Source organism: Etheostoma cragini, chromosome 20, assembly GCF_013103735.1.
Source record: "Etheostoma cragini isolate CJK2018 chromosome 20, CSU_Ecrag_1.0, whole genome shotgun sequence".
Lineage (NCBI taxonomy): Eukaryota > Metazoa > Chordata > Actinopteri > Perciformes > Percidae > Etheostoma > Etheostoma cragini.
The window spans coordinates 5,487,003-5,509,717 of NC_048426.1; the positions used below are offsets into that span (position 1 = coordinate 5,487,003).

Here is a 22,715-nt window from a genome sequence, read left to right on the forward strand (position 1 = left end):
AAGTGCTCATAATATACAACAGCATTCCCTTGTCCCTGGGATATTACTGTGTACATGTGATTGGTGAGGACAAGTGCTCAGTACAAAACAGGGATCCAGCAGTCACCGGCACAGGAGAGTGATCTATACAGACGGGTTCAAATAACGCGATGCGCTTATTGACAAGTTACAAATAAGCAGAAACAGCGTGATTTGGGACATATGGAAAAAAACAAACCTGAAGCTTTACATTCATGATGCTTTCAGAAAGTACACTTCATTAAATGCACAATCTTGAAATAAATACAAAGAAGCATGTAAAGCCTTCTGGAACTGTCCATTCCATTCTGCTATAAAGCCATTTATCCGTGTATTCCCAAAGAAATCATTTACATCTTGAATGTGAAATGACAGGGTTTCTGGAAGTGAGAGAAATCAAGGAGACATGGTTATTCTGTCCCTCTAATGCGTTACCAGCCACACCTGGGTCACTCTCTACGGGTTGTTTGAATGGTTTTAGATGCAATATTCAAGGGTTATCGCAAATGGCAATGTCCAAAAGGTGAAATATTCACAGTAAATGTCTTAGGGACATTGTAGATGGGGAAAGGTGAGCCACCATATTAAGTACTGATTAAAGCTAGAACAGATTCATTGTGTCAGTACCAGTTGACCCAGACTGTAAGAATCCATAGGCTGCAGGGACAGTCCTTGTGATGGACTGATGAAGGACTGTCTGAGGCTGAGTTAGGACCAGAATCCAGGTCTGTAGCGGTAAGGGGAGTCTTTGGGAAAGCTGACCTCCGGTCTGCAGAGAGGGACGGTTCCATCCCGGCACTGCCCCTCGTCCAGCCGATCCAACAGGTTTTCCTTCTTGCGGGGGGAGTAGGGCGTCGGGGCCTCCATGGGGGTGGGCAGCACCGCCGGGTCTCTACCAAACTCGACAGTCGGAGGAGTCTCTGTGCTGGAGGTGTGGGCGGGGGACTCGCCGTTACCCAGGTTGTGTCCGTTTCCCCTGGGCTTCCCGTCTGCCCAAAACACATCGCAGCGCGCCCGGGGTGAAGGCCGAGGCCGGGCCACAAAGTCAAGGGTTTTGGGGCGTTCAGGAGCACAGCGACGACGGGGAGTTGGAGGGAACACGAGATTCGGATCAGGGAGCCGGGGAACCTCAGGACAGTCGTCTTTTAAACCTCTGAAGCTACCTGTTGGAAAAAAAAGAAGGGAAAAAGAAAAGCTAGATACTGCACTTAAGTACTTAAGTTTTCTTTTCATGCCACTTTCTACTTCTACTCCACTACATTTCAGAGAGGAATATTGTACTTTTTACTCCACTTCATTCATCTGACAGCTTTAGTTACTAGTTATCTTACACATTTTTTACAAAGGATTTTGCACACAAAGCTCATGTAATTTATAAATTATTATGTTTTATTATAAACTAAAGTACCCAACAATATGACGGCCTACAACTCCAGGTGAGATGATTAGACCATTAAACACTTAGATGATTGACAAAACTGTTTGGATTGCTTCCAGTTTCTACAATGGGAGGATTTTTCTGCATGGAGTACTTTTACTTTTAATACTTTAAGTACATTTTAATGATGATACATACTTTTACTTAAGTAACATTTTCAATACAGGACTTTTACTTGTAAAATAGTTTTTACAGTGTGGTATTAGTACTTTTATTTAAGTAAAAAATTGGAATACTTCTTCCACCACTGGTATTTCCAGTCTTTAATTTACTAGGTAACACTGGTGAGACTAATATTTAGGGTGGTTGCTATCTGTGAGTTCCATTGACCTCCATTATAGACAGAATACCAGCTGGGATCAGTTATATTGTTTTTTTAACCGGGGCAGCAGTTTTCAGATAATGAATAATGATATCAGATTAGTAAACAGAATGTGCCTGTGGAACATTGGATGCATGGTTGTCGACAATGGGCAATGTAGATATTGCATTAAAGATCAGCCCCCCCACCCAGATCAGCTGGTATTCTGTCTATAATGGAGTGTATGGACATTTGTAAGTGACCCCAAACTTTTGACCGGTAGTATATGTCAGGTGTCAGCCAATAAGAACACTATTATAACGATAATCACTATATATTAGATTGATAGAACTATATATAGATTGAGGCTGCTCTATGAGTGAAATGAATACCATTAAACAAAAAAATATCTATAGCAGTATCAACGTTCAAAAACCTGCAGTGGTACAAACTCAAAATCGCATTAGAGTACATCTAGTTGGAATAAAAGAAGCCACAAGACCTTACCTGTGTTCTCTAATGCAGTTCTTTCTATCAATGGTCCCAGGTTAGTAGAAGGGCAGCTCTTCTTGATGGCTCCGTCTGATGGTGTTCTACGGAGGCTACGGGAGGAACTCGGGGCCGATGGGACATGTGTTGGTGTGAGAGACTGGCGGGGGTTACGCTTGAAGCTCTCGAGGTGGGTGTTGACCAGCGGGTTCATGGGGGATTGGACGGCCTGATGCTGTGAGAGAGGAGGCGGGAAGGGAAGCTGCTGGAGCGGCGAGGCGGGGCAGCAGGCCAACAACTCCTCGCTGTCAGGGCGCAGCAGTGAGCGGGTGGAGTTGCAGTCGGACACTGATGATAGGGACAGCAGCGTGTAAGTGGAGGGTAGGCCTCGCTCGGGCAGCGAGGGCGCCAAGGGTTTCAGCGGGCTTTCCCGCCGGAACAGTCTGCGAGTCTGGGGGCTGGTGCTCCGCCTCTGGCCCCCTGTTCTGTGGAAGAAACCCTCCCATCGGGATTTGATGCTCTCCTCCGGTGGGACCAGAGTTAGCAGGCTGCAACCCATCCCGACGGCTGCCAGCAGAGCTCCACAGCCCAGCAGGACCAGCTCAGACCGCCGGCCCCCACCGGGGCTCTTCCGGCAAGGCGAGGTTCCTGGAACCTGGCTGCTGGGGCAGTACTCATCTCCATCTCCTCCGCCGTCAGCAGCAGCAGGACCAGCAGCAGCACCAGCCGGGTGGCCCTCCTTATGGAAGGGGATGCAGAGGTAGGACTGGCCAGGAGCTGCTCCTGGCTCAGTAGTGAAGCAGCAGTCTTCATTTTCTAAAATCAGGATCATTCACATGTTTTTATTTTATTTTTTTCTGAATATTTTACCATCAAATTTTCAGTTCAATCCTCATGTTGTCCTCGGGTCAAACTGACCCGTTGACTCCTATATCAATGTCCTTTTTTATCTACCCAAAATAACATGATTGATTCCACACAACGCTCTTTGGCAAGTACAAATCTCTACTTTCATTAATTTTGGGGTCTCACATTAAATTTTATAGCATTTGAAAAAACTAATTGAAGTAGGTGATTCATCAACATCCATTCCTTTAATCTTAGTCTTAATAATTCCTAATTTCTGCTTTTCTAACTCAAACATTAGGTATAATTTCCTATAAATGAGGTTTATTGACCATACATTCCAAAAATAACTGGAAAACAAAAAGTAACAAGTTAGTGTTACGTAGTGCAGAAAACGTCCCAAAAAAGTGACAAAAGTGTTAAAAACATTGATTAAAAAGCATCAACAGCATTAGTGCTCATTTTCCTAGAAGACCCTAATCAAAAGGAGTATGTGATTTAAAAAAAAAAATGGAAAAGAGAGGCAATGTAAAGAGAAAATACAGCTTCATGGTGACCAGTGGCATATCATTTCATATTAGGTCTGCTATATGAGTCTGCCAAATCTCGAGAAATATGTTATGTTAATTTCAATGAGTATACGTGATCCTTTCAAGTGGAATAAATGTATTCATACCCCGAAGCCATCGAGCAAAAGGGAGATGGGAATGGGACTTCCACATGATGAATCATTGACATGCTAATATAAAACTGGATGTCTTTTTAATAAGCATGTCAACTGAAGCATACACATAGATAACCAGAATGTGTAGACGTATTCATTCACAGACACAGTAGTTCCTGTTGCACAGTGGACAAGCCCTGCATGTCATATAACAGATCTTCTAAAACATGAAGCGACTTGAGGCCTACTGCCACATCGCCACTTGGATTCCATCCCTGCAAGTTTGTTTTGCCGAGTGTACATGAGGCTTTTTTCAGGAACAGCTTGTTTACATGCTCACAGCGACACACAGTCACATCTGTGAGCTTCTCCGGTCAACCACAAAGAGCCGTGTTGGACTGGAAGTATCTCACTCACTCCATGTTTTCCCAGCCAGTGCACCACTTCACTAACCTCTAGACTACACAGGGTTTCCGCTGGGTCTTAAAACTAACATTCCCAAAAATATTAAGCCTTACAAAAAGACATGAATTAAAAAGTATTGTGTTCTAGGTCTTTAATCTTTTGGGTTTTTTAGACAATTGACAGGACAGCAGTAGACAGGGTAAGGGGGCAGAGAGGGGGAAGGCATGCAGCACATCGCCACAGGTTGACCTCGAACCCTGAGCGGCTGCGTCGAGGACTGAGCCTCTACATATGGACCCCGCTCTACCAGGTGAACTACCCAGACGCGTGCTCTTTAATCATTTTAAACAGGTCTTAATTTCCTGCTACCCATATAGTCTCGTCTTAAGACACATTTTTATTCTTTGGCTTTTAACTCCATGTGAGTTGTGTGGTCCTCTGATGGCTCTTACTGTTTTATTGTATTTTAGTATTTATTATTTTTATCTATTTTTTTATCTTTTTAAACCAGATGCTCTTATTTTGTTTTTACAATGTTTTACATTAATTGTTTTGTATGTTTGAGTTTTCTGTGCAGCACTTTGGTAACTTTGTGTTTGTAAAATGTGCTATACAAATAAAGTGGATTGGATTGGATTGGATATGACGCTACCTCTAATGCTCATTAAAATGCTCCTGCAGTCCTTTAGAATGTGTAGAATTTCTTTATTGTGTGGTGTAAGATTAATACTACTACTTATAATAATGTATACTTTATTAATCCTGCAAGGGGAAATTCCAATGTTTTCACTCTATTGTTACCACACACATTACACACAGGCCTGAATCACATACACATGCTTAGTACCTACACATGCACTAAATAGAGAGATGTCAGAGTGGGGGGGCTGCCCATGGAAAGGCGCCCCCAAGCCGTTGAGTTCAGTGCCTTGCTCAAGAGCATCTTGTTAGTGCCTAGGAGATGAACTGGCATCTCTCCAGCTACCAGTCCCCCAACATACCTTGGTCCGTATGGGGACTTGAACCAGCGACTCTCGGGTTCCCAACCCAACTCCTCTACTGACTGAGTAGCTCCTTTTGCTAGTCCAAATACAATTTGCTGTATTACAATGACAATGAATGAGCTGTGCTGCTCTGGGTCCTCCACACGTTGACTAGATACCTGTCCTATGATATGCGAATGAGCAGATTGGAGAATTGTTTCAGACGATGTTTTTGGACTCTGACATCTGACAGGGTTTTTCTTTTTTTAATGTTGCGATATAGGTCTAAATGTTCTTAAAAAAAGGTCTAAAACACTTGCCTTGGTAAAAACCTGCAAAAGCACTGCTCCAGCTGTATTGTCATGTAGAGTATGCCAGAAAACATAGACGTAATAAGATAAGATAAGATAAGTCGTGCTTACCCATCTCCACCAGGCTGGGCACGCCAGGCACTGCTGGACTGTGTCTGGGGGATCTGCGAAGGTTCGGGGCGCTGCACGACCGCTGCCTGCTGCCTTCATGGGGAGGTTTCACACTGCCAGGTAGAACGGATGAAGATGGATTTGGTTTGGTAAAAGTACCTAGTATGCTATCTTTATGTGAATTACAGCTGGGCAATATATTGATATTGTATCGATATCGTGATATGAGACTATACAGTATATCGTCTTAGATTTTGGATATTGTTTATTTTATTTAATACAGGAACAGTGCATATTAATGGACATTTCTGTCAATACGCCAGAGTTAGCCAAAAGGCTATTTTCATCTGCAGTCCCTAGACAGATTGTAACAAGTCACCCTAAAAAGGTAAAATTACATATTTACATAACAACAAAACAATTACAACATATTTTACATTGGGTAAAAACTGTTAAAGTTACATATAAGAAAATGTAAGTTAATATACACTAGGAACATAGCTGACCAACAATCAGACAAAGACATAAACACATGCACACACACGTAATATCGTAATATGGCAAAAGAGTTATCTTTTCCTGGTTCTACCAACTTAGTCATTATATCCACATTACTGATGATTATTTATCAAAAATCTTATTGTGTAAATATTTTGTGAGAGCACCAATAGTCAACACTACAATGTTGTTGCAGTATCGATATCGAGGTATTTGGTCAAAAATATAGTGATATTTGATTTTCTCCATATAGCCCAACACTAATGTGAACTGACCTATTATATCAAAACATCAACTGAAAATATTAAGATTATGTGGAGAAAGTGGGTAAAAGACTAAAGCTGTTAGTTAGGTTTAGAAAGAGATCATGGTTTGGATTAAAACACTTCAGAGGAACAAACACGCGTTTCTTGGGTGAAGTATTACAGCTATATCATTACGTACTGTATATTCTTGGTCCTTGGTCTGAAGATATGTATGCAAATTGTTACATAACTATGGTTTTTGGTGAGTTGTTTCTTAATTAAGGAAAAGCTGAATATTGGTTTGTTTAAAGAATCTGTGTTTGCTAAAGACAAAAAGCAGTGGGCCGACGAGATATGGGCTAAGCCAAAATTGCACATTTTTGTGATGATAAAACCGGAATATGGCACAGAGAATTATGGCCGGCATTTATCATGGGCGATTATAAAAAAAGGAAGAAAATTTAAATAGTAATTTATCTGAATCATTTATGACGACAAATAAATGATAAAAAAAATAAAATGAAAACGGATGTTATGAGCGTTGCGTTGCATAGTTTGACCACCAGAGGACTTTTTGTTTGTTATGTTTCTGTTCGAAGCACTTTAGGTTCATATCTTCAGTTTGTATTTTTATACATTTTATGTATTTCAACTTTAAGATATTTTGATGTTCCTCTGTTCTGTTGACAATAAAACAAATTATTATCATATTATTTTAGCGAGAAATCCTAAATAACTACAAATAACTAAGGTTAGGGAAATCTGGTTATGTTTTGTAACACTTTTCTGGATTTTTTTTGGCATAACAGATTTTTAAATAACCAAATATTCGTATCGGTATCTGCCTTAAAAATCCTTTGTCGATCAGGCTTTAAGTGACATACATAAGAGTGACATGACACTGCCATGAACCTGTCATAAACATTATAAACAAGTCATAAAGTTTAAGACCAAACGCTTCTTTTAGTGTCATTTGGTTTTGTCATGACAAGTTATGGTTATGATTCATGTGTCATGTCACTCTTATGTAGATACCTTTGTGTAAAGTGTTACCACTTGTCCTATTGCAATTTACTGTATGTAACTTGTGAATGAATGTGATTTGGTTATTTTACAAGATGTACAGTCCAGCGAGGTGCAATGACTTATGGGTAATCTTTTAAAGGTTCCTTTTTGGCCTTTTCCGCCTTTAATGGACAGGACAGCTAGGTGATAAAGGGGAGAGAGGGGGGCAAGACATGCATGAAATCGTCCTAGGTCGGACTCTGGACCCTCTGTGTTGAGGCATAAACCTCTTTGTACATGTGCGCCTGCTCTACCCACTGAACCAACCCGGCCACACCAGATGGCTAATCTTGCTTGTCTACTGTCTTCCTTAACATGGCTGAAACCCCTGTGCATTCCACTTTGCAGGGAACTACCAGGCGATCATCCCTATTTCTAGACTCACCTGGCATCAGCGCTGTGCTCTCTGTATGGGCCACATCCGCGGGACCTGCCCTTTTTCCTGGAGCCCTTCCTCTCACCCTCCTCTTCATCCTGCTGAAAACCTGTGCTGCGACCCAAGGCTGTATAGCCCTCCCGTGGAGTGACTGCAAAGCAATAAAAAAAAAAAAAAAAGACTTTACGAGAATGGATATCAAGGGCAAACATTAAAGGTCCAGTATGAAATGTCTTTAGTTGTTCATTATCAAAATCGGTGTTGCCTGTTCTTGTCCTTTTTCATGAATATTTACCACCAACATCAATTCCAAGTGCTCCTATTGGCTTGAGATTTTCCATTTCTATTTGCATGAACTAGGGTAGATGCTCCACATTCATGCTCCATCTTGAAATACATTAGCTGGTAAGGGACATACAGGATATACTGCTCCGCTTTTTGCGATTTTGCCGTCACACGATGAACCCAAGGGTGCTGCTAATCTGCTAATGGGTATCGTCGCTTCCCAGCCAGTTTGGAGAAAGAACCATGTAGGACCACACACATTTAAAATCCAAATTTCAGGAAAAAGGAGTCTTCTTCTTTGGCCAGAAAAAGAAAAAGGATAGTGAAAAGAGCAAAAGACCAGCTTTATGAAGCATGAAGTAGCTGTAATAAGTTATTTGAACTGTGTGGCGCGAGACAGTGGATTGTGATATTTGATCTCAACATTAGATGGGAGAAATTCCCACACGTTGGACCTTTAAATAGCTTGTAATGAATATATACTGAACTGAGAAAACATCGGAGAATACACATTCTGTGGACTGTTGTATTAATGATGAATTCAATTGAAATCCCATTTTTGACATACGATTGTGATGGTGCTTACGTTGGATGGCTCTCAGGCGAGGCAGCATCGGAGGACTGCTCGGAGGACTGGAACTGCTGTTGAGCAAACTCCTCCGCCGATCATGGGAGGGAGACGCCTGCACTGTGATTTTGTGCTGAAAATCTAAATTAGGGTTTCAAAGAAAACACATTAACTTCTGAAAAAAATCTTAAAATCTGATTGAAGAAAATCTGACAAACACTGGACATTAAAAGCTTTGTTTTTGTAAAATAATAAGTAAATTGCATGTAGTATACAATGTTTCTCAAGGGCCCTGTGTGATTAGGCTAATATATCAATATATAACATCACAGCAACAATATCAGAACGTAATGATGGTATGGCAAAGACTAACATCAATCAGGTAGAAAAAACAGTGTTGAGTTTGTTTTTTAAAGACAACATACTGTATAGTTAACATTTCTGTAAGTGTGCCAAGTGTTAGCTAACCATCTGATTTTCATTTTGTTTGGGTGTGATACACAAATTACCCACTGGTGTCACTAGTATGCTTATGAGTGTCTATTTAGGTAAGAATGAAATCAAGGACTCCAGTAGTCATTGTTACGTTTTGATGGTCATTTATTGATCCCAAAACAAAGGTTTAAAACACACTTAAATGCCATTCCTTTAACCTTTTGCTTTGAAGCGAGAGCGCCATCTAGGGAGCTCAGAAATGAAGGACAGTGGTTTGCGAAGCTTCATTTGACCATCACTAGGTAGCAGGCCCAGGGGTGCTGTTAATCGGAGGAGCACAACACTCAAGTGGATAATGAAATGTGTGTTGATGGCGCTTGACGGACACATGGATTCCTGCACGTTGATATGAAGATCTTTGTCATTAATAAATGACCATCAAGACGTGATGGCTCCTCCATCAGGTTTTGAGCAGTGTCAATTAGAAGAGAGTGCATTTTTCCAATTGCTAGTTACATAATAAGACCAGAGGTTGGACAAAGAGTTCGTCACATTGAGTGAACTGCTGAGAACTGGACCAGACAGACGAGGCCGAGATCAACCATAACCTTCCTCAAAGGCTTGGCAACACTCCCGAGCTCCAATACCACACTGTTTGTGGATCATTTCCTAGATATTGACGACGTAACAATATTTGAGGTATGGGTGACGATACTGATAAAAGAAGTTCACTTGAAATCAGGGGGGTGGGATATGTTTAAGAGCGGGTGGCTCTATGTAAAGCTCTAGTTTTATTTAATCTGTAGTTATAGTTTTCCAAGTTTTCTGAGCGCTTACTTTTTCAATATTATTGATATTATGGTTACACTTCAATATCATTTATATTATAGTTACTTACTTATGCTATATATTTAATTACTTATTATTTTATTTTATTTCAAGTCACTTACTTACATAGCAATATTTTTTGTACTATGGCCACCTCACTTTACAATACTTGATAGACAATGCCACTTTAAATTCATTCAGTACTTTTTGCACTTTTTCTGTTGTTTGCCTGGGACAACTACTGCTGTAATAAAGGAATTTCCCTATTGTGGGATTAATAATGTATTATCTAATCTAATCTTAGAAAAAAATATAAGTATTCTAAAGATGATGTCCACACAGGTGGCCTCTTGTTTAAGTATATACAACTGCTAAATACCTTATGGACCATGTTAAAGTCCTAAAAGACAACATTTAAAGTGAAGTGTGATTATTATGTCCAAATTCACAGAGGACATATTGTCTTTTATCCCATTAAAAACATACTGTTGACTTACAATATCCCAACTCTAACTTGACTCAATTGGAAACAGACTGTTGCCACACACTGTGCCGTTTGTCTGTGGTACCTGAAGGCAAGCTGATCCTGTTCCCGTCCTTGAGTTTAAGGCGGTTGCGGCGGAACTTGCCCTGCCTGCTCTCCACGTGAGGCTTCTCCTGGTAGAGCTGGTGAATGATGATGTTGAGCTCCCGCTCCAGGATGTGGATCTCCCGCTCAGCTAGCTCCTGCTCGCGCCTCCTCAGCGCCTCCTCTTGGCATTTCTGCTGCAGCGCGGCTTGTGTCAGCTCCTCCTCCCACGATCGCAGCTCCTGATCCAACAAAAAGAAGAAGAGGTGAAGGAAAAACCTGTAAAACCGCCAAATCTGGAGGACCTTTTCAGATACTTAAGTAAAATTACAAATATCACACTGTAAAAATACTTTGTTACAGTAAAAGTATTGCATTGTTAAATGTTACTTAAGTTAAAGTATGTACATATAATCATGAAAATGTACTTAAAGTATTAAAAGTAAAATGCTGAAAAATATTCCCATTTTAGAAACTGAAAACGATCCAAACAGTTCTGTCAATCAACTAAGTGTTTAATCAGCCAATCATTTTCACTTCATTTATAAACTCCATTTATTTTGTCCTAATTTGTACAGTAACTAAAGTCAAGTCAATTCATTTTATTTGTATAGCACATTTAAACGAACACTAGTTGACCCAAAGTGCTTCACAGGCAGAGCATGGAAGACAAAATCAGTATGCCTTAAAGATACATAGACAAGTGTGCAAGATTACATAAATATAGTTAGGCAAAAATTAAGTCAAATAATGAAACAGAATTCGCAAATACAAAAAGATAAGAAAAAGCTGAGTTTGGTTCAGCTCTGAAACCTAAAATTATTTTCAAGGGGAATTAAAAGCAGGAGAGTAAACATACGTCTGTGTAGTGAATGGGACATACATAATTCCCCATGTTACTAAGTGTGGTTCCACACACCTTTTGATTAGACATGTAGTTTATGGCCCTCAGTCACAACAGGTAATGATAACTGTTCAGGCAGCACGGCCCCTTTAAATGTTGGGAATGCGTGATGACGTGGGACGTTATGGGGTTGGCATTACGCTTCGCTCCTTTTTCTGTTGTTATGGTTTTTCCTGTGGAATAAACGGGCCACGCATTTGTGTGCTCAAAGTGAGAAATTGTCTCTTGCATCTTGCTGCAATTTCCACAGATTTGATTTAAAACTGGCAATTGTATTGTATAAGGGGATTTCAGAATGTGGGGGTCTACAACAGAAAGTTTTCATGTAATGGAGTAAAAAGTAGAATGAATGTAGAAAGTAGCATGAAAAAAAAAGACTCATGTAAAGTACCTCAACATCTGTACTTAAATACAGTACTTGAGTAAATGTACTTAGTTACATTTCACCCCTGAAAACAGCTGCTTTGAACTCCCAACCTTAACCTTCCTGCTATAAACAGATTCCAGTATGCACGAGCCTAAACTCAACCTTAACACCTCTCGTCTTTACCTTCTCCTTGGTCCTCAGCTGATCAAACATTTCCTGGATCTCCACTTTCCAGTCATCCTGCAGAGAGTGGAAGGACTCTGCTGGCATCTCAAAAAAGCCTGACTCCTCGATGGCCGTCAGCTGGTCCAGAATAATAGTGAACGGCGGCCGGGAGTGGGGGTCCGGGCTCCAGCATTCTGTGGCACAAGAGGGGGAAAAACAAGGGCTTATTTTGCCTCAGCAAAAAAGGATTGTGGCCCTTCATGGCCACATGGTTCCAGAAAGTGATCAACCTTTCAGTTTTTTTTAATAGTACTCAGTTATATTTCAGAGGCTTTTCCTGGTGCAGTGGATGCACTAACTTTTCTATACTAATTATTCGATAACAAATGTTCAATGGTATCTTTCTAGCACATGACGTGACACTTATCTCTCCATTACAAAATGCATGCATACAGTTAAGACAATTAACATCTAATCTTGAGGTTAATGCTTCGTTTTGAGCACAAACGTACCTTCCATGAGACGTGCAAAGGGCTCCGGACAGGTCAAGGGAACTGGCAAAGCCAGCTTGTTCATTGCCACCCCGTAAGCCACCGCAAGACAATCAATACCCCGAAATGGAACTTCTCCTGTCAGCAGCTCCCACAACAGCACGCCATAACTTTAGCGTTGAAAAAAGGGAAAAGAAAAACAAGTTAGATATACCGTCCACCCTCAGAAATGTTTGGATGGCTTGGTGTTAAGTGTAAAAACACCTATTGCACAATCAAAATGTGGGTCTGAAGATAAACGTGTATATTGATGTCAAGCGTAACGTTTATGGATAACAGTCTACAGCAAAGCTTGCTGCTTGAATAAAAATCAAAACGGATTAAAATGGCATTATTTTGCACTTCTGTGTGAATACCAAGGTGAGAGAAAGTTTTGACAGAGCAGAGCAGCCGACCCATGTGACTAATGTTAAAAACACACTGATGCACTGTGAGTAAATGATAGGGGTGGGGGGGGGGAAATCAATACAGCATAGTAGCGCAATATTTTCAGTGGTAATACTGTTTCAATACACAGGCACCGAGTATGGATCTATTATTATATATGTGTTGGTCAGTTTGTCTGCTCGACAATTGCAGCAATACAATTGAATTAATATGAACAAAATGAGAAATGTATTTATTTAGATAAAACAGATGTTGACAAAGTTCCCTTTGGGGGACATCATTTGAAACTGGGAAAAATTAGAAGTTAGAAAAAATGATGATATTGTATCGGGAGGTGTCTTGTGGTTCCCACCGCTAGGGAATGACCAGCAACAAATCAAATAAACCAGGAAAAAGGGGGTTAGGATAAGAGAGTTACAAACTATTTATAGTTACCTAGTCTGATACTGCTTATGTTATAAATCCATGAACCCAATTCTAGTAAATGTGATCAACTGATCAGCCAGGGATCAAACTATACAATCAAACGGCCCAAACGAAGCCATTGATATGATTCAGGATTATTATTTGACCCATTTTTATTCTGCACTAGCGTACAACCATTGCTTAGGGAGAGTAAGTCCCCTCCCTGGTCAGCGCTCCTGAAGACATCTGCCTTCCTGTCACTACTGTTAGAATGCATGCTGCCTTCTCTTGGCTCACACCCTAATCCTGTTGAAGAGGGAAACCCCACATTCAGTCAGGAGTAGCTGAGCTGCACATTAACACATGCTAACGGTACGCCATGTGTAATGACAACACCACACACTGTCAGAGAGAGATGGGAAACAAGTGAGAATTATGACACATGGCGTTAAAGCAACATCATAGCATCGCTGCACCGTGAAAATATACCACACATAAATGACAAACTTAAATTTGATATTCCCACATGCTAGGTCATGTTTGCCTTGCTGAGGCTAATGATTATTTACAGCCTTGATTAATCTGCTGATTACTCTGCATTCAGTCCATGAATCATTAGCTCTCTTCCAACTATTGCCATTAGCCTACTCGTTTAACACTCCTGTTTGGAAAGTATGGTCATTGCACTTCATGATGCCAAATCTTTGGATAAAATTAGTCAATATTTTAGCATTATTAATTATTAAGATCAAAGGAACATATGGTTATGTATTATCACCGATTTTGACCCGGGTAGACCATGAAAGTAGTGATCATCAATATTTATTTTAGTGTTGCATGTTATTTTTGGGGCCATTTGGTTGAAAGAAACCTATCTTTCTGATATAAAAACCTAAAAAGAGAGAGTCAAATTTGACCCAAGGACAACACAAGGGTTAAAATATGACTTGGCAACATGATAACTGATTAATCTTTTGTCGATCAACTACTGTAAGCAGTTCACTAATCACTAACATGTTTGATCTACTGAAAGATTGCACAGAGCCAATTTACACCTCAACATTTGTAGGCATGACATTTTTTGTCGTCTATAAATGAATCAATTTCATTCTTTACATTGCTTTTTTCTAATTCTTATTTGCACTCTTACCTCCGCTGAGGAGGGGATGTTTTCTGTTCGGATTGTTGCCTTGTCAGCATTATTACGGAATTACTACTAGCCCGGTTTTCAATAAACTTAGTGGAAGGGTGGAGCATGGGCTAAGGAAGAACCCGTTCAAATTTAAAACACGGGCTGGATCCACAAGTTTCTCTTGTATTTTCTTATTGAGACTTGGCAAGGGTGCACGTTCTGAGTGCCTTTCTAGTTTTTATTATTTACTTTATTATTTCGATGTCCATTTTGTATGAGCCTGTGACAAATATGTCTTGAATAGAAAAAGGTTCAAAATTATAATAAATATCCAGTGCTATTTCACACAGCATTGCATCAGAATGTGTGTAAATCTTTTACAGAGCAGAGACAAGATCCCCTGTGGTGACCTTTTGACTGCATCCAGCCAGTGTTATATTTTTAGTGTTATGCCTCTATCCTCATCTAGTTTGGTACCCATCTCCTAACACACAACATTCTGTTCTTTTTCCCATGTGCCAGTCTGTTCTTTGTTACTATGGCAAGTTCTACTAGAGCTGAACCTTCTCCTGGTGCTTGGTGGATAAACTGCCCCCCCCCCCCGGCATTTCCAGACCAGTTTTACCAGCTGGTGCAGTCTGTTTGCTGCATAACCCTTCCCTTCCTCTGCCCACCTCCACACGTCGCTACCCTTGGAGAATGTAGACGAACGGATGACTTCGGGAGCCATCCAGGCGTAGGTGCCGGCGGCGCTCATCTTGGTGGTGCGGTGCCACTCTCGAGCCAGTCCAAAGTCCGTGATCTTCAGAGTCTTGTTGCTGAGGTCTTCCATCTCAACCCTCTCAAGGATCAGGACTGGAGTGGTTGCCAATGGTGGAGCGGTAGGTGATGAGGGGATTTCGATTGTAGGACAGGGGAAGATGGTTGGAGGATGTGGGGGAGGGGGGAACACGTGCAGATTGGCAGGTGGGGTTGACGGTAAAGTAAAAAAAAAGGTTTCAGGTAATCATCAAAAGGATTGTAAGGTTGGGAGGGGCAGCCGCAGGAGGAGGATTAGATCCAACAACAAAACACAATGCATGTGGAAACGTAAAACATGGTGGATGAACAAATCAGGGGCCGGTTGGTGGGAGGACACGATGAAAGGATTGGAAAGATAAAGGCAGAGTAGAGAGAAGGAGAGAACAAACAGATAAAGGGAGAAACAGTGAGCCAATTAAACAGAGGAAAGCGCAGATGAAAAACACAGACTTTGATATATGCTATGCACTAATACAGTAAAGATCTTACTGCACATTTTTACAACACTACAAACCCTAATACTACAGTTAAACTACAGAAGCAGCCGTTACAACACACCCATTCGCTCTGATAGGCTCTAAAAGACAACATTTCATTGCAACATGCAGAAAGTAGTGCCCCTCCTAACCACATTCTCTCTCTCTCTCTCTCTCTCTCTCTCTCTCTCTCTCTCTCTCTCTCTCTCTTACCCCCCTCGAGCTCCACAATGCCAGGCCATCTGCTGTGGCTGTGCCCAGTAGAGAGGGTGTGTCTGCAGGCTGCGGTGCACATTAAGCACCCCTTCATCTGCTGCTCATGTGGCTCTAATGCTACAGTGGCACTTTCCGGAGAGACTCAAACCCAAACATATGGCTAAAGTAAATCCTGCTCCTGTGTCGAGGTAGAACATGAAACAAACGATTCCCTCTGAGGCCAATCACGCTCCAGAAGTGTGCCCTCGCTGTAATGCACAGTGCCTTTGATGAGAGCGTCTACCACATGGCATGGTACGTGCAGGGGGGGCGGCAGAGATAGTTGAAAGGTTGAAGGTTCAAACAAAACAAAACAAAACCATGTGGAAGTGATGGACTGCTATGACAAGTGACAAATTACTGAGGGCCGTACTGATAAAAACTGGTGCTATCATACAAATTTTGTTTTGGAAACATGAATTACATTGTTATTTATTTCATGCGTTAGGGAACAATGGAGCGGGAGATTGGCTGGAGAAACAGAGGCCTCTGGGCAGACCCAGGACTAGGTGGAGATTAGAGCTGCACAGTTCATCGCACATGGATCAAAATAGCAGGGGGGAGGGGTTTGGGGTGGAGCAGCAATATTTGTTAAAGGCAGCCCCAGTGAAGAGATTATATCTCCACCCTGGTCTGAGAATGATTCAGGATCCCCCCCAGTCAAGGCTGGTTAATAGTTAATGTGGGAAGTTTTGTGAGGGGCCCCCGCGAGCCGACCCCAGAAACACAGATGAAGAAGGCTGGTTGACGGATGAATTAATTACAAAGGAGTATGGAGCAAGAGTCACAGTTTCCCACATTCAGCAAAAGTTTTTTGGTTCCCGCCTAAAGATTTACACTGTGTCGAAAAAATGTGACATTCAGTAAGCATGTCACCCCATGGACTGGTGTCATATTTTGATCACATGAAGTCAGGAAGAGGTGTACAGAGAGCACCTTATGTGGTGTAAGACAGGCTTTGACAGTAGGTTTAGTCTATATAGTATTTATGTGGTAAGTAGTAACATGTGTCTACAGCCACACTTGCAGCTGCTATTTCTAGCCACAGCAATGCTAACAGGGTGGTAACATACTTCCAATATAAATATACTAACATGCTGATGGTGTTGTTCGCGAGTGAGGGGACAAAGGAGCGGGAGATTGGTCGTAGAATTGGAGCAGCGGGTTCGGTATTACATTCAATTTATCAAACCGTGGTGACAAAAAGAGAGCTGAGCCAGAAGGCAAAGCTCTCGATCTACCGATCAGTTTTCATTCCTACCCCATAAACCCAAAGTATTGGACGGGTTCAAATTTTGACCCGATGCTGGTGCAAAATAATAAATGAAGGGATCACCACAGTAATGTAAAATGATCATGTGGGTGACATGAATGTTTGTACCAAATGAATTGCAATTCGTCCAAAGTGTTTAGAGACATTTCACTGAAAATGCCAAATGTTAAATTCACGGGGATCACCAAAGTCCTAAGGATTAATCCTCTGGGCATCATGCATATCTGTACAATAGATAACAACAATCCACCCAATAGTCTGGACCAGAGTGTGTCATCCCTGGAACCACAACGCTAAAATGGCTAAAAATGAAACTGGGAAGCGGGCCAGTCTCTGGCTATGAGCCTTTGCAGAGATGCAAGAAAAAACCCTAACAGGCTAACCCTAACCCACCAACCCTTCCACAGTGATGTGTCACAGGGTGGGGTGAGTGTGCCACAGCCTGAGTGTAACCACTAATTAGTTTCTCAAGGACCTGCTTGACAAGAAATTAAGGTCATGTGAAGTATTCATTTTTTAAAAGGTCCCATGGCATGAAATGTTCACTTTATAAGATGTTTTAACATTAATATGAGTTCCCCCAGTCTGCCTATGGTCCCCCGGTGGCTAGTAATGGTGATAGGTGTAAACTGAGCCCTGGGTATCCTGCTCTGCCTTTGAGAAAATGAAAGCTCAAACGGGCCGATCTGGAATCTTGCTCCTTGGTGCCACAGGCCGGAGTCAAACCGGGGCCGCTGCAAAGGACTCAGCCTACATGGGGCGTACGCTCTTACTGGGTGAGATCGCCCCATGTGGAGTATTCTTAAACAGATGCATATCAAATAGATGTGAAATATATCCTACTCATTAAATTCTATATAAAGCACATAGAATCTAAATTTGGGCTCAGAGGATAGAAAGCAAGGAACAACTCTTAATTAGACACTAGTGTGGATTCAATGTAAAAGAGAAAGAGCAGACTGGCATGCTGCCCTGTGAAGAGGGCATGGGTTTTCCACAGAGAGCCCAGGATGGCAACTGGCTAGACTGACTTAACACTTTAAAGCAGCCGATGGGAAGTGAAGCGCCTGAGCTGATCACCAGAGAAAGGGCCAATGGCAGGAAAGAAGCTGCTTGTGTGTGTTGCCGGAGCCTCCAATGGGGAAGAGGCTGGGGCCGAGCACTGGGCAAATCCTCAGTAATAGGCTTGGGATTTAGGGGATCCACTTGGGTGAAATGCAAGATTACAACTGCTCCACAAACACACTGTCCATGCATAACACTTTTGCTTTCTGCTCTCTTTTTTTAAAACAGTGCTTCTCAGGGCACTGTGTTAGAAAGGATGGAATAAACATGGTGTTGATTAAATATATCTGAAAGGTGCATTAAGTCCCACGGACAAAATAAAAAGGTATCAGTGGTGGTTTGAAAACAACCTTCCCTCATGCATGCGTTGCCTAAAAAACATTTCCTCTTAAGAAAAGACATTACTGCTAAATATCCATAATTAATGTATTTTACAGTCCGATACAGGATATATTTATGTGTATTTCCACCAGCTTAATGAAATTGCACTTTTTTGATTGCCCGTCAAATTGATAAAGCTTCAATGTAAAACTGCACAAAAACAGACTAAAGGCGGAGGCTGTAAATAATCAGTATTAATATTCATCAGTTTGTAGTTCATTTGACAAAAACATTAAATGGTACAGAAGTTGCTGGAAACCACATTGGTGTTTCAAAGTTGCCTTCTTATGTCTGACTAAAAACCCAGCGTAAAAACACTAAATATTTCATAATTTAATTGATTTGTCACAATTAAGCCAAGAAAAAATGTCAAAACTCTAGTTCCAGCTTCTCAAATGTGAGAATTTCTCCCCTTTCTCAGTTTTTCTATAATTGTAAACTCAATATCTTTGAGCTTTGGACTATAGGTCAGAAAAAAGAAGCACTGTGGAGACGTCACCTTGGGCTTTAGGAAATTGTAGTGGGAATTGTTTCACTATTCTCTAGTCTTTTTTTTATTTTTTTTAGATGTAATCCAGAAAATACATTTATCAAAACAGCTGCTGCCCTACATGCAATTCTTATTAAAATGATCATCTGCATTGGAGATAAATAATATTCTGTGTAATTGTGTTTAGTCTCCTGAATGTACTTTTAATGTGTTAATATGCTTCAGTAAAGCACTTTGAGTTGCCTTGTGTGTGAATGGTGCTATACAAATAATCTGCCCTTGCCTTGCCTTGCATCATTCATTATTGTGGGATAACATCACAAACAAAACTACGTCTGCAGAAACAAGCATGTGATGGCAATAGAAAGGACCCTTACTGTTGCTGGACTTGAGGTCCCGGTGAATAATGGGGACGATGGCCTGGCTGTGGAGGTAGAGGATGCCCCGGGCGATCTGCACCGCCCAGTCCACCAGCGTGCACGGAGGGATGCGTTTCCCTGCGAGGGCCCGGTTGAGGGGGCCGCCCCGGGCGTACTCCATGACCAGACACAGGTTGGGCTCCTGCAGACACACGCCCAGCAGACCCATGATGTTGGGATGGTTGAGCATGGCGAAGAGTTTGGCCTCCTGACGCACGCTCTCCAGAGTCTGCGCCGCATCCTCGTCAGGGTCCCGTCGTGCTGCCTTCACTGCCACCTCGGAGCCCCGCCACACTGCACGGTAGACTTTTCCAAAACCGCCCACCCCGATGATTTCCTCCAGGGTCAGCTCGAAGAAATCAATCTCCAGGACTGAGGAGACACACGGGAAGAGAGGCCGAAGATGACATTAGGGAAAGAAGAAAACGGTGTTAGGGCTGCACGATATGAGGAAAATATGCCATAACGTTGCTGAAGATTGGAATAATGATATTTTGCGTGCAATAAATAAACAGACATTAAAGTGTACTCAGTTTTGCCTTTCTGCAGCTTTCAGTACTCTGCAAAAAAAAAACAAGCTGCGTGTTGAATTAAAAAAACAAATCTTTCTTCAACATTATTTTGTTGAACAAACTGAACATCGATATAAAAAGACGCCATAAGAAAAAGATAGACAGTTACATTATAAAGTTCAGTGTTCTACTAATATTATTCTTAAACCAACACAAAAAATGTCTCAGTGTGTTTTGGGATGTCTATATTGTAAGTGGATATCGTGGTGAATATATAAAAAACATATATTGTTAAACCCTAACCCATATCCCCCCCCCAAAACAATTACACGCCTGACACAATATTGATCTTAATGTAAATTCCATATTGTTACCCTTCCTAGGACATCGGAACAGCCCGGGTCAGCCTGTCTGGAGCTGTGAAAGATTCCCGGTATTCATCTTAAGCAAGGGACACTTTTGCTAACGCCTCAAAGTGTCTCAAAACCAGGTCACTGAGTAGAAGGATGCTTTCACTAAGCCAGCCTGCTGCCCCAAATACAGGATGCGGTGGAACTACCCCTCCTGCTATTACACAAGGCTGATCATCTGTCCTTAAATCTGGCTGGGATGTTAGGAGAAGGAAGGAAGGCTGTCCTAGTGCACTCACACTCATAGGATTTAGTCAACTAACCGATAAGTTGATTTAAATCGACGGATGTGTAAAACTGAGTTTCTCCACAGAGAACCATGCAAAAGCACCACTTTAACTCTTGAGTTTACCAAAGATGTGTTTATACTTTTCTTGGGAAAAGGTCATTCAGCATAAAAAAAACAATTGACTAAAGAAATCTTAGTAGACTAAGACCAAAGCGACCAATTAATCGACTGAGAGGGGACGGCCCTAGAAGAAAGAAACGAGGAAGGATGGGTAGAAAGAAGATGGTCCTTTAAGAGTTTAAATAAAAGGTGTGTGTGATGTAGTGAACAAGAGCTTTTTGCATCAAGTTGTGGATCCGTAGCAAGCAGACTGACCCTGATGAATATTTCAGGTGGGACGGTATGTGAAAGTAGGCCAGCCGCTGCCGAGGATGAAGAGATGAACGCCAACAAGCCCAGCTGGGGAGGAGTGGTCCAGCCCAACAAACCACACTGATGGGAATTGTGTGGCCTTTAAAACCTAAAAAACTTAAAAGCTAATATTGTTATACATCGCAGAGCATCCTCTTCCACCGCGTGCACGCCAGTGTTTTCCCTTTGGGCCCCACAGCGCACTATTAGGTGCTTTTAATTCTGCTTACTGTCTCCATCTGAGGCCTTGGCGGCACGTTCAGCTGCAGAAGCATTTCCTCCACAACCACAATTTGACATTTCTTTCTTTCTTGCAGGACAACCTTGGTGCAAGCATTAGGCCTACCAGTCAATGTGTGTTTGTACATTTTTTTCTTCAAACTATTTTTGCCGAAACTGTACACTAAGGGCCTTGTTTAGGTGTGTGATGTTGGAGATCTCTACAGATTTGACATATTACTAGAGGTTTCAGGTTCTCACAGCAATGTTAAGAACAAGGTGCCTTATTTTTATCCATGTCAAACTAACTCAATTAGCCCCAGTTTGTTACTGCTACTGTAAGATATGAGCAAATTCTAGTTTTTTTTAAAGATCGTGAGCATATCATGACAAGACACTTACTTGGAGAGCACAACAAAGCTTTACTGTAGCCTATAATGATAACACTGCACAGTAAAGGACTTGCATGTGCAGATAAATATTCTGCTGAGGATGTATTGGTGCACACACCACCAGTCACTGTGACAGTGAATGCATATCAAGACAAGCCAATTACATTAGAGATGGTAAAAAAGCTTTACTTAATATCTATAATATTGCACATACAGTATATGACTTGCTTTTCTCCTGATGATGCGTTGTAATTTGAGGCAGGGTGCATCAGCTGGCTGTCTGTCTGTTAGCCAGTCAGTGTGCTAAATAATGGTCCTGAAGCTGAGTGTGAGGATGTCTGGGCCAGCCTGTTTCTAGGCCAACAGGGGGGCACTGCGCCTACCGTGACACAGCACTCTCAACATGGGGTTTCTCTGGCCTTCTAACAAAAGACAACAGCCATTGTGATGTGCTCTGTTTTAGTGATAGCACCCTGATTCCATTAGGCCAGAGAGAAGCACAATGGGATACTCACGGTGCAGAGGAGGCACTGAGTACTGCTGCTCCGAGGTGTCCCGGATTTCCTCCGGAATGCCATTCCCGTTGCTCACATAATTAGATGGGAAGATGCCAACCCGGTCTGCTATCATACCGGTCCACCAGCCCTCATCACCCGACACCAGGGAATCTTTGGACAGGACCTCCACCAAGTCCCCCTTTCGCAGACTGAGCTCGTCGTCCGCAGTCGCTTCATAGTCGAACACGGCCGTCCAGAAGCCCGAGGCTGCGCGCACCGCATCCGGCGCGGCGCTGGTCCCATTCTCCGGTCTCGGCCAGCGAAACACATCTGCCTCGGCTTCTTCAGACGAGGGGACGCACGCATTGGGACTCAAACTATCATCCAAAGCGGGTTTGAAGACATCCATGGACGCAGTGATCCATAGGGGCGACCTGGATCACTGCAGGCGCATCCACCTGACGAAAGGCTGCGTCTGGCGGCTCGGAGCGCCCTGCGTCTGCACCCCGCACACAACACACACACACACACACACACACA

At 42.1% G+C, this 22,715-nt stretch overlaps 1 protein-coding gene across 1 annotated transcript; it reads right to left on the reverse strand.

Annotated features, from left to right (window-relative positions):
- Window positions 1-488: 488 nt before the first annotated feature.
- map3k9 (mitogen-activated protein kinase kinase kinase 9) lies at window positions 489-22,713 on the reverse strand. Its single transcript, XM_034857562.1, has 11 exons — window positions 22,194-22,713; window positions 19,464-19,877; window positions 15,020-15,200; window positions 12,383-12,531; window positions 11,889-12,064; window positions 10,436-10,676; window positions 8,622-8,744; window positions 7,760-7,901; window positions 5,567-5,679; window positions 2,265-3,062; window positions 489-1,181 (listed from the first exon to the last, which is right to left on the reverse strand). Exons 1-11 carry the CDS (start codon window positions 22,582-22,584, stop codon window positions 727-729), a joined length of 3,183 nt encoding a protein of 1,060 aa, XP_034713453.1. The 5' UTR covers window positions 22,585-22,713; the 3' UTR covers window positions 489-726.
- Between the last annotated feature and the right edge of the window lie 2 nt (window positions 22,714-22,715).